This window comes from Symsagittifera roscoffensis, chromosome 2 (genome assembly GCF_963678635.1).
Source record: "Symsagittifera roscoffensis chromosome 2, txSymRosc1.1, whole genome shotgun sequence".
In the NCBI taxonomy this organism is placed as follows: Eukaryota; Metazoa; Xenacoelomorpha; order Acoela; family Convolutidae; genus Symsagittifera; species Symsagittifera roscoffensis.
In genome coordinates, this window is record NC_087063.1 from 85,490,791 (window position 1) to 85,515,450 (window position 24,660).

Genomic DNA, 24,660 nt, shown 5'->3' on the forward strand with positions numbered 1-24,660 from the left:
TTCTAGAGTACTGGTAGTGCGGTTCAACGGGAACGTATTCACTTTTTGGTTGTACCGCGTTAGCTTTTTAAGAAAACTTGAGAAAATTTCCTGGTGCGCTTTCCGAACGAGGCTTAGCTAACCGAGTGAGGGGGTCACTAGGGGGACAAGAAACGAGTAAAAGACAAAAAGCAAAACAGAAAACAAGAAAGATTAGAAACAGGAACAAAAAAACATAAAACGTAAAAAGAACCGTGGCTTTGACTTCCAGATTAGGTGGATCAAACCTTTTTATTAATTAAAATAGTATGTCTATACTGTTTTCCAATAAGAACGATCGTCTCGACCAAATCAGCAACGTTTTACAGGTGCCCAAGTGTGGGGCGTTGTAGAGTTTTCAGAGAGCTTTTGTGATACCAGCGGACCACTGGGAGACTTGGCTGGAAGAGGTTCTCAGCGAAGTGGGAAAGTGGATATAGGAAGCTTGACCACTGGGAGACTTGACTGGAAGAAGTGACCAGCCGAGGGGGAAAGTGTGACCAACCGGCAGGTGATCAGCCAGCAGTGTGATCAAAGCAGAACAGAGCAATTAGAAGGGGTCGTACAGAGGTTCTGTTTGGTCAAATGGGTATCGTCAAAATCCTCTTTGCATTTTAGGAAATAGGTGTAAATTCGGATACGCGAACACCCACCGTTTTGAGGAAACGTTTTTACTTGAGCAGAGCTCGGAAACAGGTTCTACGGTTTTCTCTCGAGAGGTTTAGCACCCATCGCGCTTAAGGTAATTTTAGGCTCAAGTGGGGGGCTAGATAGGGGGGAGGTTAGAATGAGGGCTGGTTAGGATAGAGGTTGGCGGTTGCAAATTGTACAAAGGGCGGACACAGTATAGTAAATATACAATCGATATCGTCGATTTACTTACATTAGTAGACCCAGAGTCTGGAACGATTCATCTTTAGACCCAGAACAAGAGATGCAACGCGAGGATATCCAAATTTAAGATCGAATGAAGGCAGGGAACCTGGACAGATTGGGTGGGGGGATCGGAAAAGGACAGTTTTTGGAAACCGAAAGGAGGATACCCCATAAGATCGTTAGTAGGGGGGAGGAAAACGCGTGACAGTCAGGTACCAGACATTTTTTTATGAAAAGACGACATTGGTCGCCTTTGAATTTTGGGTGTGCTTATCTTTCTGTTTTTTATAGTTTTTTCTGGCTTAAATTTTTTACGTTTTTGGATCTTATTTTATCGGCTTTTTGACGAATAGGTGATCAAAAGACACTTGCTAACAAGTCGTGTTTCGACTTGTATCGGAATAATAAAGGGAGGTAATTTCAGGGGCGCCAGGAGATAAAACTTTTGTTTAGTAAGATTGGTTTTTGGGGAAATTTTTTAATACTAGAGCTCAAGTGGTGGTACCGGGGATGGTGATCTAAGTGTCCCAACACCGAAGAACAAGAGATCCGACTGTCTCAAAGAAGAAGAGATCCGACTGTCCCAACACTTGAGCAGGTAGTCTTGGGACAGCAGGAAGTGTCCCAACACTTGGACGAAGGGTCCTGAGACAGTGCGGAGTGTCCCAACATTTGAGTGGGGGGTCTTGGGAGAGTGCGAAGTGTCGCAACGCTTGAGCAGGTAGTCTTGGGACAGCACGAAGTGTCCCATCACTTGGACGAAGAGGCCTCGGGACAGTAGAAAGTGTCCCAACACTTAAACAGGGAGGTCCTGGGACAGTGAAAAGTGTCCCAAGACTTAAGCAGGAGGTCTTGGGACAGTGTGAAGCATCCAAGCACTAGAAAAGAGAGGTCTTGAGACAGTGTGAAGTGTCCCAACATTTGAGCAGGAGGTCCTGGGACAGTGCGAAGCGTCCCAACACTTGAGCAGGTAGTGTTGGGACAGCACGAAGCGTCCCAACACTAGGACCAAAGGTCTTGGGACGGTGCGAAGTGTCCCAACACTTGAGCAGGATGTCTTGGGACAGTGTGAAGTATCCCAACACTAGAAAAGAGAGGCCTTGGGACAGTGTGAAGTGTCCCAACATTTAAGCAGGAAGTCTTGGGACAGTTTGAAGTGTCCCAAAACTTGAACAAGGAGGTCTTGGGACAGTGTGAAGTATCCCAACATTAGAGAAGAAAGGTCTTGGGACATTGTGAAGTATCCCAACACTAGAAAAGAAAGGCCCTGGGATGGTGTGAAGTATCACAACACTTGAGCAGGAGGTCTTGGGTCAGTACGAGATGTCCCAACACTTGGACGAAAGGTCTTGGGTCAGTGTGAAGCGTCCCAACACTAGAAGAAAGAGGTCTTGGGACGGTGCGAGGTGTCCCATCACTTAAGCGTAGGATCCTAGGAGGGTTAGAAGACGTCCTGGGATAGTGTGAAGAGTCCCAACACTTGAATAAAGGCACCAGGACCCAATCAGAACGACCACAACTAGCTAAAAGTCCACACTAGTGAGATTACGAGCTCAAATGGTTTTTCTTACAATAATTAGGAATATTTTTTAACTTTTAAACTTTAGAATAGGAACTTGTACAAATTAGAATTGTAGAAAAGAAAAAATGCAAATAAAATTAATGAAGAAAAACAGAGTATCACTAACTGAAAGAAAAGGAACAGATCCTGAGCAGAGCCATACCTCAATGCAAAAGAAACCGGCACAAACGAACCCGAGAATAATGAGAAAGATTCTTTCAGTGAATATGGTCAGAGCAAGAAGCGTCAAGGAGCAAAAGGCGAAAGAGAAGACGTTGGAAGAACAAAGCGTACCAGCAAAAAAGACATATCTAGAGACACCAGATCAGAGCACAGAGGCGATAGAACGCAAGACAACGGAATCAACTCCGATGCCAAACACAGTGAAAACAATAAAAGAACACCATAGAGTTCTCATCAATAGGCAATCAAGAAGAGGTAACCAACACACCAAAGACGATAAAAGACGACCCACAAGCGAAGAAAATGTCGTTCACTGAGAAGATTGTTGCAATGGTCGGAATGAAACCAAGAATTGAAGAGGAAACAACTGCAAACGTGAAGAGCAAAACCATTGGGACAGTTTCTACGATAACGACGGAAACCAGAAAGGAAATGGGAGAAGCCTCGCAAGTAGCAGCAGTTAGCCCAGACGAACGAACTAAGGAAACAAGAACAATCACGGTGGAGCTGGGGTACTTGACGACGAAGTTGAATGAGATAGACAAAAAGTTGAAGTGCAGTGAAGAGGACCGCCTAGAATTTAAAAAAGGAAGTAAGACACAACAAGAACGAGAACCTGGATAACTACTATTGCTTGGCAAGGCCACGGAGAATAAGCTACAACAGATGTCGGGACAAAGTAGAGACTACCGACAAATAACAAGAGAAACATATCAAAAAAGATATGGAAGAAATGAAGAAACGGTACGACACTGTGAATGAAAAATTGTGGAAGCATGAGACTAGAATGGATACAATGAGCAAGGACCAAGCTGGAAGTTCTTGTGCCATACAGTCCAAACTGGATGCTCTCTTGAGAAACTCTATAGCACAGGATAAATTGTTAACAGACAAACCACAAGGCACCAGAGTCGACTTTATAGAAACACAACGGAAAAAACGGGAGTCTCAATCGTTACCCCGGAGTGCAGCGAGTATAGTGACAGGGGGTCCAAGACCATCATGAAGGGTGGAATCTCAAACTCGACAAATGTACCAGGGGACTCCAGCACGAACACCAATGTAGCACCTGACGCCATGACATGGGCAAATGATGAATAGGACACTGGAAGCGTTCGCGAAAAAGAACACTGACTCGAGTGAAAGAGGAATTGGCAAATCCATGAAGACCTTCAAGAAACCCAAAAAGTTTAAAGACGAATCGGATGGCTGCATTGACACATGGGTAGAAGATTACATTTAAAACAAGATAACTTGAATGACCAAAGGCAGGCCTGCACAGCAAAACTGAGCAATCTGGAGGGCACAGCGTTGAAATGTGTAGTAGCAAAGAAAAAAGAGAAGCGTGCTACGGCAGACAAGATCTTCGAAAAACTGTTGAACCGATTCGGATCAGGAAATAAGGGTCACCAAGCTATGATGAGATTTGAAAAAAGAAGACAGAGGGACGACGAGTCAATCGATCGGTTCCTGGATGACCTTGAGAGCTTGAGAAGAAGGAGTGATCCGGAAGAATCAACAAACAGAAGAAATTTCAGCATCGCCTCGAAGTTTATCGACGGGGTAAAAAGTGACTTGAGAACGATGTTGGTGACGTATTATACACTATCAAAGGAAAATGCGCCAACCCCAGAAGAGATGAGACAAACGTCTAGGGAGTACATGTTGATGAAACCAAAAAAGTAACCGTACTCAGAAGGCAGGAATATGCAAGGGGGAAGCCAACCACAAAGTTATATACGACATGGATAAACGTAGGTCATGCGCAAATTACGGATCAGCGTATCATCATCTAGCGGATTGCACGACATACAAACAAGGCAGGAAAAGTCGGGGATACGCGCCGTATGAAGAATATATGAGCCAAACGGAGGAACATGAGTATTATAGTGGCTTAATCATCAAGATAGGCGCGAGGTGCTTCTTTTGTAATCAAGAGGGCCATTTCAGGATGGACTGTCCATTATTTTGGGTGGCGGTGAAGAATCAAAGTCATCCCAAATACGAGTTAGCACTGGCTGTGGTACAGAATACGAGGAAAAGAAAAGCCGAAAATGACTTGAAGAACACGGAGGCAGCGAGTGGGGAATTATCGACAAAAACGGTGAAAGCTGTAACGCAAGTCAAAACTTTCATGGAGGCTGAGACTAGGAATTCACTGGAGATAAATTATGAGAAAACAGCTGCAGAGGCAATCAACGAAGTGAAGCAAGACTTGGCGACAAAAAAAATCGAGCAACGACTGAAGCAGGAGATAGAGACGCAGAGATTGAATGAGACATTCTGCAGGGAGATCCCAATGCTGGAAGCCGCAGAGAGCGCAACAACCGTGGAAATTGCAACACTCTTAAAATCACAGTGGTCGGTCACGAAGTAATAAGAAACCTGGGTGAACCGAGCGATCAGACGATAACGCACATTGATGTGTACGCAGATTACTTGAGTGCAATAAGCCCGCAGACAACTTCTAGAGCCTTGAGGGCACTACTCACAAGAGGTGGCAGCAAGTCAGTTCGCCACGACAATAAATACACGGAAGCCTATGGTCCACATGAGGTAATGCTAAACATAGATGGAATAAACATCTACACTAAGACCATGATAATATGTGATGAAGACCTAGCAGGACAAATCTACGTGGGTAGAGAAGAACTAAAAGTGAGATCGATTGGACACTGTGCCATGTTAGAAGAAGCTGCGATGCATATCGGGACGGAAGCAGACGTATCTGCACACGCACTAGACATAAACGGAAAGAAGACTCAACTGCATGGGTTACTTGACACAGGAGCGGTCTTGAAGGTCATACCAATCGAAACATGGAAGAAGATGGTTTTCGGCAAAGACGACTTGATAGACTCGAGAATACGGCTGTCGGCAGCAAACAAAGGGGCGCTGCGGGTACAAGGCAGGACACCAATTGTAGCCCTAAACTCGGGGTAACGCAATTTGGGAGCTTTCTCGTGGTGGAGAATCTAGATGAGTCTGACCAATTCATTTTAGGCAGAGACTTCATCAGGAATTTCGATGTAACAATTGATCTAAACAATGCGATGTTCAGGATTCGGAACTCGGAAAGGAAGTACGTAATTAAATCGGTAAATTTGATGATGGTAAATGAGAATAAAGCACCAGCATTCCTGAGTAGGATGGTAAGGTTTAAAGCAAACGAAGAGGCAATAGTAAGTTTGCCGATGTAAAATTATAATGAACCAAGTGACAATAAACAAGTATGCATAGTCCCAAATCCAAGGTGCGAGACTAAGAGTGAAAAAGCTGCTAATTTAGGAAGATCCTTCGCGATAACCAAGAGTGGCTTCTACGTCAGTGTCGTGTTGAATACTCTTGATATACCTATCACAATCCAGAGGGAAAGGAAACTGGGATACGCTCTAACTAAGAAAACTCGATATGAAATGACTGAAAATGTAAAAGAAAATGAAGTTCTTGATTGCCCGAATCATAGGGTTACAATTTGTATCTTGAGAAGAATGAAGAAAATAAAAAATTCATCAATTCTTGTGAAATTGCTTAAGTCAGAGACAGACGATGGGCTTTCGAGCTGTTCGAATTTTCCGGGAAAGACCCACACTAGTAGAATTAGAAATGGATAAGCCGGTATTACCAGAAATAGAGCACTTGAGGGGTTAAAAAACAAACGAACAGCTCGGAGCCATCAAGGACGTTCTAGATAGGAATCAGGATGTTTTTTCGAGACCTAAGGCAGTCATTGGATGCTGCATTTTTGCTGAACATGAAATAGAGCTAACAGAATTGGCGTTGCCTCATAGGGACCCCAAACAAATCGGATGCTTGTAGAAAAGAGATAGAGACCCTACTAAAGTATTGCATTATAGAATCATCCAAATCACCGAGGGTATGTGGAGTAGTGATGGCTATAAAGAAAGGAGACCAACTTAGGTTTTGTTGTTACATTCGATATCTGAACTCCGTCACGGTGAAGTATGCGTATCCTACACCTACGATAGATGAGAGTCTCTCAAAATTAAATTACGTAAAACTTTTCACAACTCTTCATCTAGGGTCGGCCTTTTGGCAGGTACCACTGAGGAAGCAGGACAAGGAGAAAACAGGGTTTGCATGCGAGCTGGGCTGTTTCAATGGAAAGGATGCCCTTTGGTCATTGCAATGCCACGGCTACGTTTCAACGATTGATGGTACGCGCATTGACAAGTCTAACGAAGAAATATGGCAACCTGGTGATGTGATACGTGGACGACGTGGTAATAGCGACACCTACTTTAGAGGACCACATCGAGCGACTAGACAAGGTGTTCGCTTGCATGAAAAGAGCGGGACTAAAATTCAAGCCATCAAAGTGCGAGATACTCAAGGACTCGATTAAATACCTGGGGAGGATGGTGGATGAACATGGCATCAGACCAGACCCAGACGCATTAGAAGCGGTGCTGACTTGGAAATCACCAAAAACAGAGCATCAACTGATGAGCTTCTTGGGTTATGCGAACTATTACAGGGAATTCATTAAGGGCTATGCGAACAAAATGTACCCGATGCAGCAACTCATGAAGCACAAAGGCAAGAAATTCACGTGGAACAACGAGGCAGAAGAGTCATTCCAAAGAATAAAGAAGGAGTTGTGTGAAGCACCTGTGCTAGGTATGCCAACGGAAAAAGGAATGATGCAGCTTGCGGCGAGGACTGGTTGAAAGAAAAGCAACCTGATGACAAAGAGGTCGTGCAATCATTTCTTGACCAAATCCCGGAAGAGATATTAAGGCAGAGTATGGTTCAAAAGAAGAAAGTGTCATTCAGGGAAGAGGCCGAACACCTTGGACTAGGTCAAGAGTCCGGGGAATGGCCCACATCAGGAGAAGATGCTGAAGAAGAGAAATTGTCAGGTGAGTCCGAAAAATGGGATGAAGACTCGGAGAAGAGTGGCAATGACCAAGACAGTCTCTGCATGATATTGGCAGAAGAGAAAGTGAGGCACCGCGACAGGGAACTACAAACCGACCCTTCGTCGGGATTGTACAATCCGGAGGAGAATAGCTTGAGAAAATTGCAGCATCAAGGAAACCGTTCAGGGAGTTTTCATGCAATTCAAATGTCGGGACAAACTTGGTGCCATAGGAAGACAGGGAGGTCCTGAGAACGATAGTCTGCGTCAAGTTAAAAGACGACATCCACAGTCCTGGAGAACTGAATGGTCAGATGATGGCATTGAAGGAAGATGTCAAAGCGAGATACAGACTGTCGGATCTGATACAAGCCCAGATGAATCACAAGATGACGAGCAATCTCTCCAAATGGATCCGGACAGGAGTCAAAGAGAAAGGGGATCTGGAAGAAAACAGTTACAAAATCTTGAGCCAGTTCTACAAAGAGAGAAGAGATTGTGAAATTGCTTAAGTCAGAGACAGACGATGTGCTTTCGAGCTGTTCGAGTTTTCCGGAAAAACCCACACTAGTAGAATTAGAATTGGATAAGCCGGTATTACCAGAAATAGAGCACTTGAGGGGTTAAGTAACAAACGAACAGCTCGGAGCCATCAAGGACGTTCTAGATAGGAATCAGGATGTTTTTTCGAGACCTAAGGCAGACATTGGATGCTGCAACTTTGCTGAACATGAAATAGAGCTAAAAGAATCGGCAGTGCCTCATAGGGAGGGGGCGAGGCGTATGACCCCAAACAAATCGGATGCTTGTAGAAAAGAGATAGAGACCCTCCTAGAGTATTGCATGATAGAATCATCCAAATCACCGAGGGTGTGTGGAGTAGTGATGGCTATAAAGAAAGGAGACCAACTTAGGTTTTGTTGTTACATTCGATATCTGAACTCCGTCACGGTGAAGTATGCCTATTCCATACCTACGATAGATGAGAGTCTCTCAAAATTAAATTACGCAAAACTTTTCACAACTCTTCATCTAGGGTCGGCCTTTCGGCAGGTACCACTGAGGAAGCAGGACAAGGAAAAAACAGGGTTTGCATGCGAGCTGGGCTGTTTCAATGGAAAGGATGCCTTTTGGTCATTGCAATGCCACGGCTACGTTTCAACGATTGATGGTACGCGCATTGACAAGACTAACGAAGAAATATGGCAACCTGGTGATGTGATACGTGGACGACGTGGTAATAGCGACACCTACTTTAGAGGACCACATCGAGCGACTAGACAAGGTGTTCGCTTGCATGAAAAGAGCGGGACTAAAATTCAATCCATCAAAGTGCGAGATACTCAAGGACTCGATTAAATACCTGGGGAGGATGGTGGATGAACATGGCATCAAACCAGACCCAGACGCATTAGAAGCGGTGCTGACTTGGAAATCACCAAAAACAGAGCATCAACTGATGAGCTTCTTGGGTTATGCGAACTATTACAGGGAATTCATTAAGGGCTATGCGAACAAAATGTACCCGATGCAGCAACTCATGAGGCACAAAGGCAAGAAATTCACGTGGAACAACGAAGCAGAAGAGTCATTCCGAAGAATAAAGAAGGAGTTGTGTGAAGCACCTGTGCTAGGTATGCCAACGGAAAAGGAATGTACGTGCTGGATACAGATGCGTCGGTGGTAGCGTTCTCTGGCATACTCCATCAAGAGCAGGAATGGAACGGGAAGACAGTCTTGAGACCAATAGCATACGGGAGCAAAGTCTTGAGTGATACAGAGATGGAGTACGGGACACCCAAGGCAGAGATGCTTGCGGTTATCACCTTTGTAGAGAAATACAGGGCGTACCTAGGTAGCGAACCATTCAAGTTACGGGTCGACAATAAAGCACTCAGCTGGTTGAAAACGTACTCAATGGATCAGAGCTACATTGGGAGATGGATAATTCGCTTGGATGGCTACAATGAGATCATTGAACACAGAACAAGGGACAAACATCAAAATGCCGATAGCTTGAGTAAGAAAACGGAATTCTACGAGAGACAGGAGCAAAGGGAGGCGGATAGGCCAGAGATCAAAAATGGCTTCTCTTTTATGGATAAGAAAACGTACGATAGCCTTCCACTCACGAGGCGGCTCGACAAGTCAGGTGAACCTATAGAGGATCATCCCGAGCTACCACAGGAGCGTCCAGAGAAAACAATTTTGAAGAGAAACCGAGGGATGCCAATGGAAGTAATGCTCAAGTCAAAAACAGTGAGGGAAACACTAAAGGCAAAAGGCTACGATCTCAATCAAGTAGAGATGGCAAGGGCGAAGATAGGCGAGGACTTGAGGAGATTACTCGAAAATCTAGCGGGCGATAAACCCGTAGTCTGGAAAATTGAGAAAGACGAGCCAGAAGTCACGATACTGAGAAGAAATGATGCAGCTTACGGCGAGGACTGGTTGAAAGAAAAGCAACCTGATGACAAAGAGGTCGTGCAATCATTTCTTGACCAAATCCCGGAAGAGATATTAAGGCAGAGTATGGTTCAAAAGAAGAAAGTGTCATTTAGGGAAGAGGCCGAACACCTTCGACTAGGTCAAGAGTCCGGGGAGTGGCCCACATCAGGAGAAGATGCTGAAGAAGAGAAATTGTCAGGTGAGTCCGAAGAATGGGATGAAGACTCGGAGAAGAGTGGCAATGACCAAGACAGTCTCTGCATGATATTGGCAGAAGAGAAAGTGAGGCAGCGCGACAGGGAACTACAAACCGACCCTTCGTCAGGATTGCACAATCCGGAGGAGAAGAGCTTGAGAAATTGCAGTATCAAGAAAACCGTCCGAGGAGTTTTCATTCAATTCAAATGTCGGGACAAACCTGGTGCCAGAGGAAGACAGGGAGGTCCTGAGAAGGATAGTATGCGTAAAGTTAAAAGGCGACATCCACAGTCCCGGCGAACTGAATGGTCAGATGATGGCATTGAAGGAACATGTCAAAGCGAGATACAGACTGTCGGATCTGATACAAGCCTAGATGAATGACAAGATGATGAGCAATCTCTCCAAATGGATCCGGATAGGAGAGAAAGAGAAAAGGGATCTGGAGGAAAACAGTTACCAAATCTTGAGCCAGTTCTACAAAGAGAGAAGAGATTTAATCTATCACACAGCTGATGGTGTGGTAGCCTGTAGAAGAAAAGATGATGAGAAGATATTAAATAAGCTTAATCTCATCATACTTCCACAGTTATACTAGACTGAAGTGTTATCCAGATCGCACGACCAGCTGGGACATCAGGGGATAGACAAAGTACAACAAAGAATACTACCCAGGTTTGATTGGCCAGGGTTAAGAAAGGCTTGCGAGAGATGCAACGCATGCCTGTCGTGTTTACAAGTGAAATATCCTGGAAAAAGGAAGTTCCCACTCAAATCCGTAGAGAGCTCGGAATTCAACGAAGTCGTGCAGATAGACCATCAGAAGTCTGCTTGACTGACTCGGGATACAATCAAATACTGGTCATAATAGACAACTTTACGAAGTTGGCAGAGGCGGTGCCATGTCAAACAGCCTCAGCGGAGGAGACTTGTGACCATTTGATAGCGCATTGGATATTGCGATATGATTGTCCGATGACATTCCAGTCGGATAACGGTAAAGGCTTCGTGGGGGACCTGACAAAAGAGTTGACGAGGAGATCGCACATTGCTCAAGCACACTCAACAACTTACCATCCTCAGACTAACGGATTAGTCGAGAGACAGAACAGAAAGCTGGTGAACATGCTCAGGGTGAATTGCTCGAGATACATGACAGACTGGGATAAGTATCTGCCGCAACACTCAACAACAGGAATCAGCCCTTTCATGATGTTAACAGGCAGGGAGAGAGCGATGCCCCTAACTTTTTTAAATCCAGAATACGAAGGGAAAAAGACGTCGCATCAGGCGTGTGTGTGAAAGTGGCTGTCAAGAGACAACAGAAACTAAACGAGCTCTGCAGGGGCAACACGGCGCAAGCACAAATGAGACAGCGGAAGAAGTACGATGAAAAAATACTTCAACCGAACCCGTATGCAGTAGGACAACATGTCTGGGTGTTCCAGAATATAATACCTCCGAAGTGCACAAAAAAATTACTAAAAAAATGGCGAGGACCGTTCATGATAACGGAGTTACACCAGCAGGACGGTTCTACCGCTTGAAAACAGGGCGTGCAGCGCACTATGAAAATCTGAAACCTCAAGTTCCATCTCCGGAAGACTGGTGTGTACCACAGACTATGGAAGGACTTGAGTACCTTCTGGTAGAGCCAGCATCTGAAGTGAACGAAAAAGGCACCAGAGAGAAGAGTGACGGCAACGATGACGTGAGCATGGATGATAGTGAGAAAATAGATGCAGATTCAGATGCGGGATCTTTTGCGGAGGAAGATTGAAATGGTCCGAAGCAGAACGAGGTGCCAAAGTGGTACCAGACTTGTCGAACACATCAGGGATATATAAGGCAATCGCAAGCGGACAAGCATGAGATACAACAGGTATGGTGATTACTTCTTGATTGAAACGATACAACCCGAGGAGATAGGCAAGGAGTTAGTGAACGTGGGAGAGCTGGTAGGAGATGAAGAATGGCAAATCATCAACGACAGCCAACACTCCTTGCAGAAGGATCACTCGATACCAGAACGAGAGATAGACCTGGAGCAGAACGAGATAGAAAGGAGGGAAAACACAAACTTGAGGATACTGGAATGGATGCGTTACCTCAAGAACAAGGGAGAAGAGGCGCAAAGTATCCAGCAAGTCGACGTGTCAGCTGAAAAACATGTAAAAACTAAAGATCCGCTCTTCGGTTGGACAGCTACTGATCGGCCACTTGAGATACCACCGAATAATTTAGACTCAGCATCATCGATGAGGACGTCGATATTTATTTTTGTCCGGGGAGTGGGAAAGGACTTACCGACACCAAAAATTTGATGATAAAAAAGCTCAGGGAAGTGAGAGAGACCAACGTGTTGGAATTGGATCAGGAGGAAGCTGAGCCTACCATAAGTAGAAATTTCAAGACAAAATTTGAAAAACCCAATGAATATTCAGAGAACATCCTGATCACGGACAGCGACTTAATTTTGTCAGAGAGGACAAGTGCGATCTGCATAACGGCAGACATGAGCTTCAACACGAGACTGGAGGCCGCATTCAAAAGAGAATATCAGAATGTAGAGTTTCTATTTAGGCAGAGACCGGGGTTGGGAGGAATGGCTGCGCATCCTCCTTCAGTTTAACAAGTTCCGGGCAAATACCTGTGCTTTTTGGTAACAAGGGTCAATGAAAAGAACACGATAGACCGCGAACACGTGATGTTGGCACTAAAGAGGCTGAGGGACTTCATGATCGAAAGAGGGATACTAGAGGTCTCGCTTCCGGTGTACGACCCAAACAGGGGCAAGTTGAACCCTAGTGAAATTGTACGCCATCCTACACGTGGTCTTTGCAGAAACGGAGATAACGGTGCACCTACACAAGAAGTACTACTTGAGTATCGCCTGAGCTTTGGGCGGACATGGAGGTCTTGAGTTAGGAGGTGAAGGACTCTCGAGTTAGGTTAAAGGGGGGCTCTAGTTAGGTACAAGGGGGCACCAGGCTGGTAGACGGATTTTAATGTAATTTGCATGATAATTAAATCTTAGAGAGTTGGTGGTGCTAAAATGTCAAATGAGTCTGCATGCTCTTAATATCACTAATTGAATTGTTTTAGCAAAGAATTGTTGAGATAATGTTTTAAAACACAATAATGGGGGAGACTTAGGTTAGGCACAGAACGTCTTGGTCTAGAAGTGGTTTTTATTTTCAGATTGATTTGCAAATTTGAATTGACAATCAAGCCACACCCATTTGAAGAAAAAAGGAGATTTTGAGCAAGTTCTCCATTAGCAGTATCAAAGGGAAGCATTTCTCAAGCATCGATTGGGGAAAGGTATTTCTTGTATCTAACGGGTAAGGTGCTTCTCGAGTTGGTTTGGGTAAAGGATTTCTTGATTTGGTTGATACGTGAGATCGCCTGATAATAGTGTGACGATGACTGATCGCTTCTGGAAGTCTATGCCATAAGCGCTCAAAAGGCCTACCCTCGACGAGCTATACAAGCACTTGAGGGATCTCGACTATACCCAGGTCGATGAGAGATTGGCGGTGATGTTGAACGCTATCCTACAGTTAGAGGCGCAAGGTGAATGTAGAGAATCAGCGACAGAAGCCGTGTTGATGGTTGGCTACACTTCGGATGGAATATCCAGTCAAAAACAGGCCAGATGGCTATCCTGGAACGTGGATGGAGGCGTGAGGGGATTCTGTTTGGCAAGAAATCCCGGCTTGAGTAACAACACAGAATATGGTGCGGGAGAATTCCCCCTCCCCGCCAGACCGCCAGCGGGATTTGCAGCCCAATCTACGAGCAGGCCATTGTCCATGATACGGTGTCAGCAAATAGAGGAGGCATAACCGGACCTCAGTAACTTGAAGAAGGAACTGGAGAGGGCTCAGATAGGGTTGGCGCGAAACTTGAGAGGGACCAGGCGAACATGGAAAGAGATCAAGCGATCCTCGAGAGGGATCAGGCAAGGCGCGATCTGAGTATGATAGGGCGGAGTACCCGAAGGCACAGAAGGTGCGCGAGAATGAGGCGAACTGCGAGCAGATAAAATCAGAGATTGAAAAGATACAGAGGAGGCAACGAGAGTTCGCGAAGCAGAAGGAAAGGAAGACGATGACGATGGAACCAGCTGGCACGGGATCGAGACCAGAGTCGCGGATAGAGGTGGATGAGGTTCCCCGGTCGAGTGGTTGATTTAATTTAGACCGAGTAGCCATGAGAGCACATGAAGGATTGATACCGCCTGAGCCGGTGCCCTCCGTGCGTGGTCTAGATACACAACCGATACGGCCGTTGTTGGAAATCGCGCTGCCGGGTTACACTCTCAGTTAAACTCCCAGTAGTAGCCAGATCACCACGGGTTGATCGAGTCTCAAGGAGCTACATGATAGGTTGCAGTTGAGGGCTCGCGACGATTCAGCACGAGAAAAGCGATCTCCCACCTGGAGAGACCATCCATTCAGGAATGCAATAATAGAGTTATAAGAAGAACACAGATGGCGCCTATCACAGTCACAACCGCATAGACTGGACAACGGCACAACGGGCAAGGAGAGACTGCTTCCGTGACGCGTCTTGGGTTGAGTATTTCACACAGCCAAGAATACCAGAGGGTGCGGTCCACTTGATTATAGGGGATAGCCTGATACGAGTGCTGACGCGAATCCAGTCACATTGGCAAGTTGGATCTTGAGTTTTTCTGGAGCTGCAACGCCGCAGATGTTGGCGTCACTGAAGATGTTAGACATGGTGAAGTTGTACACGGTCACTTTGATGATGGGAACCAATGACGTGTCCAGGGGAGTCGAGAAAGGTAATGAGGCTGCACGAAAAGATGAGTTGTATTCTTGAGCAGCTGAGGATTTATCTAGATCCCACGATACTCACCATTTGCACTGTCCCAGACAACATGAAGGCCGACCAACACGCGAGAGAGATGAATGATAAAGTGCCACTGTCAATATCAAGTGACAGATAATCTGACAGATCCAGCAGAGGAGCGTGCTCCCCGTAACAGTGTTGGACATGGCCGATATGATGGAACACTCCCTTTCGGATGATGCGTCTTTGGATGGCATCCATTTTGATAGACTCAGGGGCATGGAGTGGCTGAAAGGTGTCTTCCTGAGGCACATAAACAGTTCACCTTTGGTCCAACCCCAATACCTCGCTTCTTTGCAACTAGAATCCAATCTGGTCGTCTGGGAGCGAGAATCGACTCGAGAGATAGCTCAAGGAGCAGCCGGACCAGACAACTGGGATCCACAACGATGGAAGCAGAGGAGGCGGGGTCATCCACGCCCCAAAGCTCAGTAGTGTCATCAGTGGTGGTGGTGGACAATAAGAAGGCGGAGAGACCGGCAGAGACGAGCAAGGCACGATATCTAGATAGGGTGAAAGAGTTGGATCTGGAGGATTTAGCATGCAGGCAGGAGTTGGCGGAAAACCTGGGGCTCAAGAACTTGTGACATGGAGACTTGAGTAGACACCACTGCGTGGACTGGTTAAAGGCCCACGAGGCACATTTCTCAAGAACCAAGACATTGGAGACATCAGATTTAAATGGGATTCCGCAGAAGTTGATAATAGGACCAGTAAACTACAGGCCCCTCAAGCAATTGGGGAGTCCAGGACTCATAGTGGATTCTCTCAAGCATCGAACGAGTATAGCCAGAATCATGGTAGCGACTCCATCACAGCTGAGAGTGGTGGATACGCTTCTTATGGAGGTCCAAAGCTGGCGGAAGATCCAAAATATGGTAGGCCCTATGGATGCTCGCAGTTGGCAAAAACGTTGGCAGTGTATGACCACTCGGATCCAGGAGCAGCGAGGATGATCATCGTGACAGATTCGGACGTTGAGAGGATGTCGCCGAAGTTATTCTGGCCAGAGACCTTGGTGTATCTGCTGCCTGGGGCGGAGCTGAATCAGATGCTGACTCTGGTGGTTGCAATTAAGTCGGAGACGCCTTGCTAGCTTGAATTGTTGCTATTTGCAGGATTGAACGACCACCTGCACGCGGCAGGGCTTCTGGAGCACCTGAGAGGTGATGCACCAACACCCAAGAAAATCTGGAAGCAATTCAGACGTTGTTCGCCGCGATGAACGAGGTGCAAGACTCGGTGGCTTCTCGATTTGGACTCAAGACGAGAGTGGCATTTACGACGTCTCCGGGCTACGCGAGTATACCGCCTGCTTTGCAGTTTGTCTATGCAATGTTGATCTTGATAGCGGAAGGAACGCGTGACGGATACTAATGGCTGCTCCAAATCGCGAGCTGGAGCCGGTAAACTTGAGACTTCTTAAGTCGGAGTTGGCAGAGACGAGCAAGGCACGATATCCAGAGAGGGTGAAAGAGTTGGATCTGGAGGATTTAGCATGCAGACAGGAGTTGGCGGAAGTCCTGGAGCTCAAGAACGTGTCACATAAAAACTTGAGTAGACACCACTGCGTGGCCTGGTTAAAATCCCACCAGGCACATTTCTCAAGACAGCTGCGGGAGGGACATTCTTGAGGGACATTGTAGACAGCAGACTTAACTGGGATTCCGCAGAAGTCGATATTGGGACCAGTTAACTACAGGCTCCTCAAGCAATTGGGAGTCCAGGACTTATAATGGATCCTCCCAAGCATCGAACGAGTATAGCCAGAATCAGGGTAGCGACTCCAGCACAGCTGAGAGTGGTGGAGAAGCTGCTTATGGAGGTCCAAAGCTGGCCGAAGATCCAAAATATGGTAGGCCCTGTGGAAGCTCGCAGTTGGCCTAAGCGTTGGCAGTGTATGACCGATCGGATCCAGGAGCAGCGAGGGTGATCATCGTGACAGATTCGGACTTTGAGGGGACGTCGCCGAAGTTATTCTGGCCAGAGACCTTGGTGTATCTGCTGCCTGGGGCGGAGCTGAATCAGATGCTGACGCTGGTGGTTGCAATTAAGTCGGAGACGCCTTGCTAGCCTGAATTGTTGCTATTTGCAGGATTGAACGACCACCTGCACGCGGCAGGGCTTCTGGAGCACCTGAGAGGTGATGCACCAACACCCAAGAAAATCTGAAAGCAATTCAGACGTTGTTCGCCGCGATGAACGAGGTGCAAGAGTCGGTGGCTTCTCGATTTGGACTCAAGACGAGAGTGGCATTTACGACGTCTTCGGACTACGCGAGTATACCGCCTGCCTTGCAGTTTGTCTATGCAATGTTGATCTTGATAGCGGAAGGAACGCGTGACGGATACTAATGGCTGCTCCAAATCGCGAGCTGGAGCCGGTAAACTTGAGACTTCTTAAGTCGGAGTTGGCAGAGACGAGCAAGGCACGATATCCAGAGAAGGTGAAAGAGTTGGATCTAGAGGATTTAGCATGCAGACAGGAGTTGGCGGAAGTCCTGGAGCTCAAGAACGTGTCACATAAAAACTTGAGTAGACACCACTGCGTGGACTGGTTAAAATCCCACCAGGCACATTTCTCAAGACAGCTGCGGGAGGGACATTCTTGAGGGACATTGTAGACAGCAGACTTAACTGGGATTCCGCAGAAGTCGATATTGGGACCAGTTAACTACAGGCCCCTCAATTAATTGGGAGTCCAGGACTTACAATGGATCCTCCCAAGCATCGAACGAGTATAGCCAGAATCAGGGTAGCGACTCCAGCACAGCTGAGACTGGTGGAGAAGCTGCTTATGGAGGTCCAAAGCTGGCCGAAGATCCAAAATATGGTAGGCCCTGTGGAAGCTCGCAGTTGGCCTAAGCGTTGGCAGTGTGGGACCGATCGGATCCAGGAGCAGCGAGGATGATCATCGTGACAGATTCGGACTTTGAGAGGACGTCGCCGAAGTTATTCTGGCCAGAGACCCTGGTGTATCTGCTGCCTTGGGCGGAGCTGAATCAGATGCTGACTCTGGTGGTTGCAATTAAGTCGGAGACGCCTTGATAGCCTGAATTGTTGCTATTTGCAGGATTGAACGACCACCTGCACGCGGCAGGGCTTCTGGAGCACCTGAGAGGTGATGCACCAACACCCAAGAAAATCTGAAAGCAATTCAGACGTTGTTCGCCGCGATGAACGAGGTGCAAGAGTCGGTGGCTTCTCGATTTGGACTCAAGACGAGAGTGGCCTTTACGACGTCTCTTGGCTACGCGAGTATACCGCCTGCCTTGCAGTTTGTCTATGCAATGTTGATCTTGATAGCGAAAGGAACGCGTGACGGATACTAATGGCTGCTCCAAATCGCGAGCTGGAGCCGGTAAACTTGAGACTTCTTAAGTCGGAGTTGGCAGAGACGAGCAAATCACGATATCCAGAGAGGGTGAAAGAGTTGGATCTGGAGGATTTAGCATGCAGACAGGAGTTGGCGGAAGTCCTGGAGCTCAAGAACGTGTCACATAAAAATTTGAGTAGACACCACTGCGTGGACTGGTTAAAATCCCACCAGGCACATTTCTCAAGACAGCTGCCGGAGGGACATTCTTGAGGGACATTGTAGACAGCAGACTTAACTGGGATTCCGCAGAAGTCGATATTGGGACCAGTTAACTACAGGCCCTTCAAGCAATTGGGAGTCCAGGACTTATAATGGATCCTCCCAAGCATCGAACGAGTATAGCCAGATTCAGGGTAGCGACTCCAGCACAGCTGAGAGTGGCGGAGAAGCTGCTTATGGAGGTCCAAAGCTGGCCGAAGATCCAAAATATGGTAGGCCCTGTGGAAGCTCGCAGTTGGCCTAAGCGTTGGCAGTGTCGGACCGATCGGATCCAGGAGCAGCGAGGATGATCATCGTGACAGATTCGGACTTTGAGAGGACGTCGCCGAAGTTATTCTGGCCAGAGACCTTGGTGTATCTGCTGCCTGGGGCGGAGCTGAATCAGATGCTGACTCTGGTGGTTGCAATTAAGTCGGAGACGCCTTGCTAGCCTGAATTGTTGCTATTTGCAGGATTGAACGACCACCTGCACGCGGCAGGGCTTCTGGAGCACTTGAGAGGTGATGCACCAACACCCAAGAAAATCTGAAAGCAATTCAGACGTTGTTCGCCGCGATGAACGAGGTGCAAGAGTCGGTGGCTTCTCGATTTGGACTCAAGACGAGAGTGGCATTTACGACGTCTCCGGGCTACGCGAGTATACCGCCTGCCTTGCAGTTTGTCTATGCAATGTTGATCTTGATAGCGGAAGGAACGCGTGACGGATACTAATGGCTGCTCCAAATCGCGAGCTGGAGCCGGTAAACTTGAGATTTCTTAAGTCGGAGTTGGCAGAGACGAGCAAGGCACGATATCCAGAGATGAGTTGGCTAAAAGTTAAAGGCCCACGAGGCACATTTCTCAAGAACCAAGACATTGGAGACATCAGATTTAAATGGGATTCCACAGAAATTGATAATAGGACAGTAAACTACAGGCCCCTCAAGCAATTGGGGAGTCCAGGACTCATAGTGGAATCTCCCAAGCATCGAACGAGTATAGCCAGAATCAGGGTAGCGACTCCAGCAGAGCTGAGAGTGGTGGATAAGCTGCTTATGGAGGTCCAAAGCTGGCTGAAGATCCAAAATATGGTAGGCCGATAAACTTGAGACTTCTTAAGTCGGAGTTGGCAGCGGCATGGGCAGATGTGTCTCATGCTTTGAGGGGACTCTACGATTTGGCGGATATTCTGATTGTGCTGGATGAAGTCCTCTGTCTTGAAGTGTCGAATCTCACTCGGAAACTGAAGTTCAATCCGGAGAAAAGGCATAATCACCCGGTAATAAGCCACCTAACAGCCAGCTTGTGGTTTCGGAGCATGGATCTGACAATCACGCGCTCCACCAGTAAGGTGAGGGGACCGAGCAACGAAAGAAAAAATGTGGCTGCGGCCGAGAAGCAGTTGGAATCGATGGGGTACCGCTTGACGCAAGAGAGAGACAGATGGCCGTTTCTGACCCCAAGGCTTGAGAATGCCACAGACAAGACAAGGGGGAGTGCTCCACCTCTCATCAAACAGAAATGAGAGTTTCTAGAGGGACAGCTGGAAGTGGCAGAAAACAGTGAGATGACACCGGGAAGATTTGTCACAATGGCCAGTGAAGTCACCATTGGAGGTTTCTGGAATGATCACGCGAAAGGCGAGTTGAAGACCAGAAAGAACCACGAATTTTTAAGATTCTTAAGCCCATGCCGGGAGAAAAAATACATGGGCAGAGTGTTCTAAGCGGTGGATACAATCTTCGATGCCTTCGTTCAGGAATTACTAAATATGCCCATTAACCTCTTACTGGCCCTGTATTTGGTCTACCCCAGGTATCTGTTCATTATGGGCTCCGCCTACATGTTCAGTAGGGGCGCGGAAACGCTCCGATATGACGGAGACTTAAAGCTGAGGTCCGGGACATCTTGAGGACGCTCGAGGAGGCTGAGCTGGAAATCATCAACGACAGCCAACACTCCTTGCAGAAGGATCACTCGATACCAGAACGAGAGATAGACCTGGAGCAGAACGAGATAGAAAGGAGGGAAAACACAAACTTGAGGATACTGGAATGGATGCGTTACCTCAAGAACAAAGGAGAAGAGGCGCAAAGTATCCAGCAAGTCGACGTGTCAGCTGAAAAACATGTAAAAACGAAAGATCCGCTCTTCGGTTGGACAGCTACTGATTGGCCACTTGAGATACCACCGAATAATTTAGACTCAGCATCATCGATGAGGACGTCGATAATTATTTTTGTCCGGGGAAAGGGAAAGGACTTACCCACACCAAAAATTTGATGATAAAAAAGCTCAGGGAAGTGAGAGAGACCAACGTGTTGGAATTGGATCAGGAGGAAGCTGAGCCTACCATAAATAGAAATTTCAAGACAAAATTTGAAAAACCCAATGAATATTCAGAGAACATCCTGATCACGGACAGCGACTTAATTTTGTCAGAGAGGACAAGTGCGATCTGCATAACGGCAGACATGAGCTTCAACACGAGACTGGAGGCCGCATTCAAAAGAGAATATCAGAATGTAGAGTTTCTATTTAGGCAGAGACCGGGGTTGGGAGGAATGGCTGCGCATCCTCCTTCAGTTTAACAAGTTCCGGGCAAATACCTGTGCTTTTTGGTAACAAGGGTCAATAAAAAGAACACGATAGACCGCGAACACGTGATGTTGGCACTAAAGAGGCTGAGGGACTTCATGATCGAAAGAGGGATACTAGAGGTCTCGCTTCCGGTGTACGACCCAAACAGGGGCAAGTTGAACCCTAGTGAAATTGTACGCCATCCTACACGTGGTCTTTGCAGAAACGGAGATAACGTTGCACCTACACAAGAAGTACTACTTGAGTATCGCCTGAGCTTTGGGCGGACATGGAGGTCTTGAGTTAGGAGGTGAAGGACTCTCGAGTTAGGTTAAAGGGGGGCTCTAGTTAGGTAAAAGGGGGCTCGAGGCTGGTAGACGGATTTTAATGTAATTTGCATGACAATTAAATCTTAGAGAGTTGATGGTGCTAAAATATCAAATGAGTCTGCATGCTCTTAAAATCACTAATTGAATTGTTTTAGCAAAGAATTGTTGGGATAATGTTTTAAAACACAATAATGGGGGAGAATTAGGTTAGGCACAGAACGTCTTGGTCTAGAAGTGGTTTTTATTTTCAGATTGATTTGCAAAACTGAATTGACAATCAAGCCACACCCATTTGAAGAAAAAAGGAGATTTTGAGCAAGTTTTCCATTAGCAGTATCAAAGGGAAGCATTTCTCAAGCATCGATTGGGGAAAGGTATTTCTTGTGTCTAACGGGCAAGGTGCTTCTCGAGTTGGTTTGGGTAAAGGATTTCTTGATTTGGTTGATACGTGAGATCGCCTGATAATAGTGTGACGATGACTGATCGCTTCTAGAAGTCTATGCCATAAGCGCTCAAAAGGCCTACCCTCGACGAGCTATGCAAGCACTTGAGGCATCTCGATTATACCCAGGTCGATGAGAGATTGGCGGTGATGTTGAACGCTATCCTACAGTTAGAGGTGCAAGGTGAATGTAGAAAATCAGCGACAGAAGCCGTGCTGATGGTTGGCTACACTTCGGATGGAATATCCGGTCAAAAACAGGCCAGATGGCTATCCTGGAACGTGGATGGAGGCGTGAGGGGATTCTGTTTGGCAAGAAATCCCGGCTTGAGTAACAACACAGAAAATGGTGCGGGAGAATTCCCCCTCCCCGCCAGACCGCCAGCGGGATTTGCAGCCCAATCTACGAGCAGGCCATTGTCCATGATACGGTGTCAGCAAATAGAGGAGGCATAACCGGACCTCAGTAACTTGAAGAAGGAACTGGAGAGGGCTCAGATAGGGTTGGCGCGAAACTTGAGAGGGACCAGGCGAACATGGAAAGAGATCAAGCGATCCTCGAGAGGGATCAGGCAAGGCGCGATCTGAGTATGATAGGGCGGAGTACCCGAAGGCACAGAAGGTGCGCGAGAATGAGGCTAACTGCGAGCAGATAAAATCAGAGATTGAAAAGATACAGAGGAGGCAACGAGAGTTCGCGAAGCAGAAGGAAAGGAAGACGATGAAGATGGAACCAGCTGGCACGGGATCGAGACCAGAGTCGCGGATAGAGGTGGATGAGGTTCCCCGGTCGAGTGGTTGATTTAATTTAGACCGAGTAGCCATGAGAGCACATGAAGGATGGATACCGCCTGAGCCGGTGCCCTCCGTGCGTGGTCTAGATACACAACCGATACGGCCGTTATTGGAAATCGCGCTGCCGGGTTACACTCTCAGTTCAACTCCCAGTAGTAGCCAGATCAGCACGGGTTGATCGAGTCTCAAGGAGCTACATGATAGGTTGCAGTCGAGGGCTCGCGACGATTCAGCACGAGAAAAGCGATCTCCCACCTGGAGAGACCATCCATTCAGGAATGCAATAATAGAGTTATAAGAAGAACACAGATGGCGCCTATCACAGTCACAACCGCATACACTGGACAACGGCACAACGGGAAAGGAGAGATTGCTTCCGTGACGCGTCTTGGGCTGAGTATTTCACACAGCCAAGAATACCAGAGGATGCGGTCCACTTGATTATAGGGGATAGCCTGATACGAGTGCTGACGCGAATCCAGTCACATTGGCAAGTTGGATCTTGAGTTTTTCTGGAGCTGCAACGCCGCAGATGTTGGCGTCTTTGGAGATGTTAGACATGGTGAAGTTGTACACGGTCACTTTGATGATGGGAACCAATGACGTGTCCAGGGGAGTCGAGAAAGGTAATGAGGCTGCACGAAAAGATGAGTTGTATTCTTGAGCAGCTGAGGATTTATCTAGATCCCGCGATACTCACCATTTGCACCGTCCCAGACAACATGAAGGCCGACCAACACGCGAGAGAGATGAATGATAAAGTGCCACTGTCAATATCAAGTGACAGATAATCTGACAGATCCAACAGAGGAGCGTGCTCCCCGTAACAGTGTTGGACGTGGCCGATATGATGGAACACTCCCTTTCGGATGATGCGTCTTTGGATGGCATCCATTTTGATAGACTCAGGGGCATGGAGTGGCTGAAAGGTGTCTTCCTGAGGCACATAAACAGTTCACCTTTGGTCCAACCCCAATACCTCGCTTCTTTGCAACTAGAATCCAATCTGGTCGTCTGGGAGCGAGAATCGACTCGAGAGATAGCTCAAGGAGCAGCCGGACCAGACAACTGGGATCCACAACGATGGAAGCAGAGGAGGCGGGGTCATCCACGCCCCAAAGCTCAGTAGTGTCATCAGTGGTGGTGGTGGACAATAAGAAGGCGGAGAGACCGGCAGAGACGAGCAAGGCACGATATCTAGATAGGGTGAAAGAGTTGGATCTGGAGGATTTAGCATGCAGGCAGGAGTTGGCGGAAAACCTGGGGCTCAAGAACTTGTGACATGGAGACTTGAGTAGACACCACTGCGTGGACTGGTTAAAGGCCCACGAGGCACATTTCTCAAGAACCAAGACATTGGAGACATCAGATTTAAATGGGATTCCGCAGAAGTTGATAATAGGACCAGTAAACTACAGGCCCCTCAAGCAATTGGGGAGTCCAGGACTCATAGTGGATTCTCCCAAGCATCGAGCGAGCGAGTATAGCCAGAATCAGGGTAGCGACTCCAGCACAGCTGAGAGTGGTGGATAAGCTGCTTATGGAGGTCCAAAGCTGGCCGAAGATCCAAAATATGGTAGGCCCTGTGGAAGCTCGCAGTTGGCCAAAACGTTGGCATCGTATGAACGATCGGATCCAGGAGCAGCGAGGGTGATCATCGTCACAGATTCGGACTTTGAGAGGACGTCGCCGAAGTTATTCTGGCCAGAGACCTTGGTGTATCTGCTGCCTGGGGCGGAGCTGAATCAGATGCTGACTCTGGTGGTTGCAATTAGGTCGGAGACGCCTTGCTAGCCTGAATTGTTGCTATTTGCAGGATTGAACAACCACCTGCACGCGGCAGGGCTTCTGGAGCACCTGAGAGGTGAAGCACCAATACCCAAGAAAATCT

The 24,660-nt window shown here is 47.2% G+C and overlaps 3 protein-coding genes across 3 annotated transcripts in view; all 3 read left to right on the plus strand.

Annotated features, from left to right (window-relative positions):
- LOC134840728 (uncharacterized) overlaps positions 1 to 24,660 on the plus strand; it is a 486,809-nt gene that overhangs the window by 316,644 nt on the left and 145,505 nt on the right. The gene's annotated exons all lie outside the window — the stretch shown is intronic.
- LOC134840040 (uncharacterized) lies at positions 6,943 to 7,329 on the plus strand. The gene has a single exon (XM_063855668.1). It carries the CDS (start codon positions 6,943 to 6,945, stop codon positions 7,327 to 7,329), a length of 387 nt encoding a protein of 128 aa, XP_063711738.1.
- LOC134840041 (uncharacterized) lies at positions 7,407 to 9,207 on the plus strand. The gene is made up of 3 exons (XM_063855669.1): positions 7,407 to 7,604; positions 7,754 to 7,976; positions 8,780 to 9,207. The coding sequence occupies exons 1-3, from the start codon at positions 7,407 to 7,409 to the stop codon at positions 9,205 to 9,207; spliced, it is 849 nt and encodes a 282-aa protein (XP_063711739.1).

Bases quoted from the DNA above. Each gene is read 5' to 3' on its own strand.
- LOC134840040 (XM_063855668.1), top strand. From the start codon at position 6,943: ATGAAAAGAGCGGGACTAAAATTCAAGCCATCAAAGTGCGAGATACTC.
- LOC134840041 (XM_063855669.1), top strand. From the start codon at position 7,407: ATGGTTCAAAAGAAGAAAGTGTCATTCAGGGAAGAGGCCGAACACCTT. The intron at 7,605-7,753 runs GTGAGGCACCGC...TTGGTGCCATAG, and splicing joins TGATATTGGCAGAAGAGAAA to GAAGACAGGGAGGTCCTGAG. The intron at 7,977-8,779 runs GTTACAAAATCT...CACCTACTTTAG, and splicing joins AGGGGATCTGGAAGAAAACA to AGGACCACATCGAGCGACTA.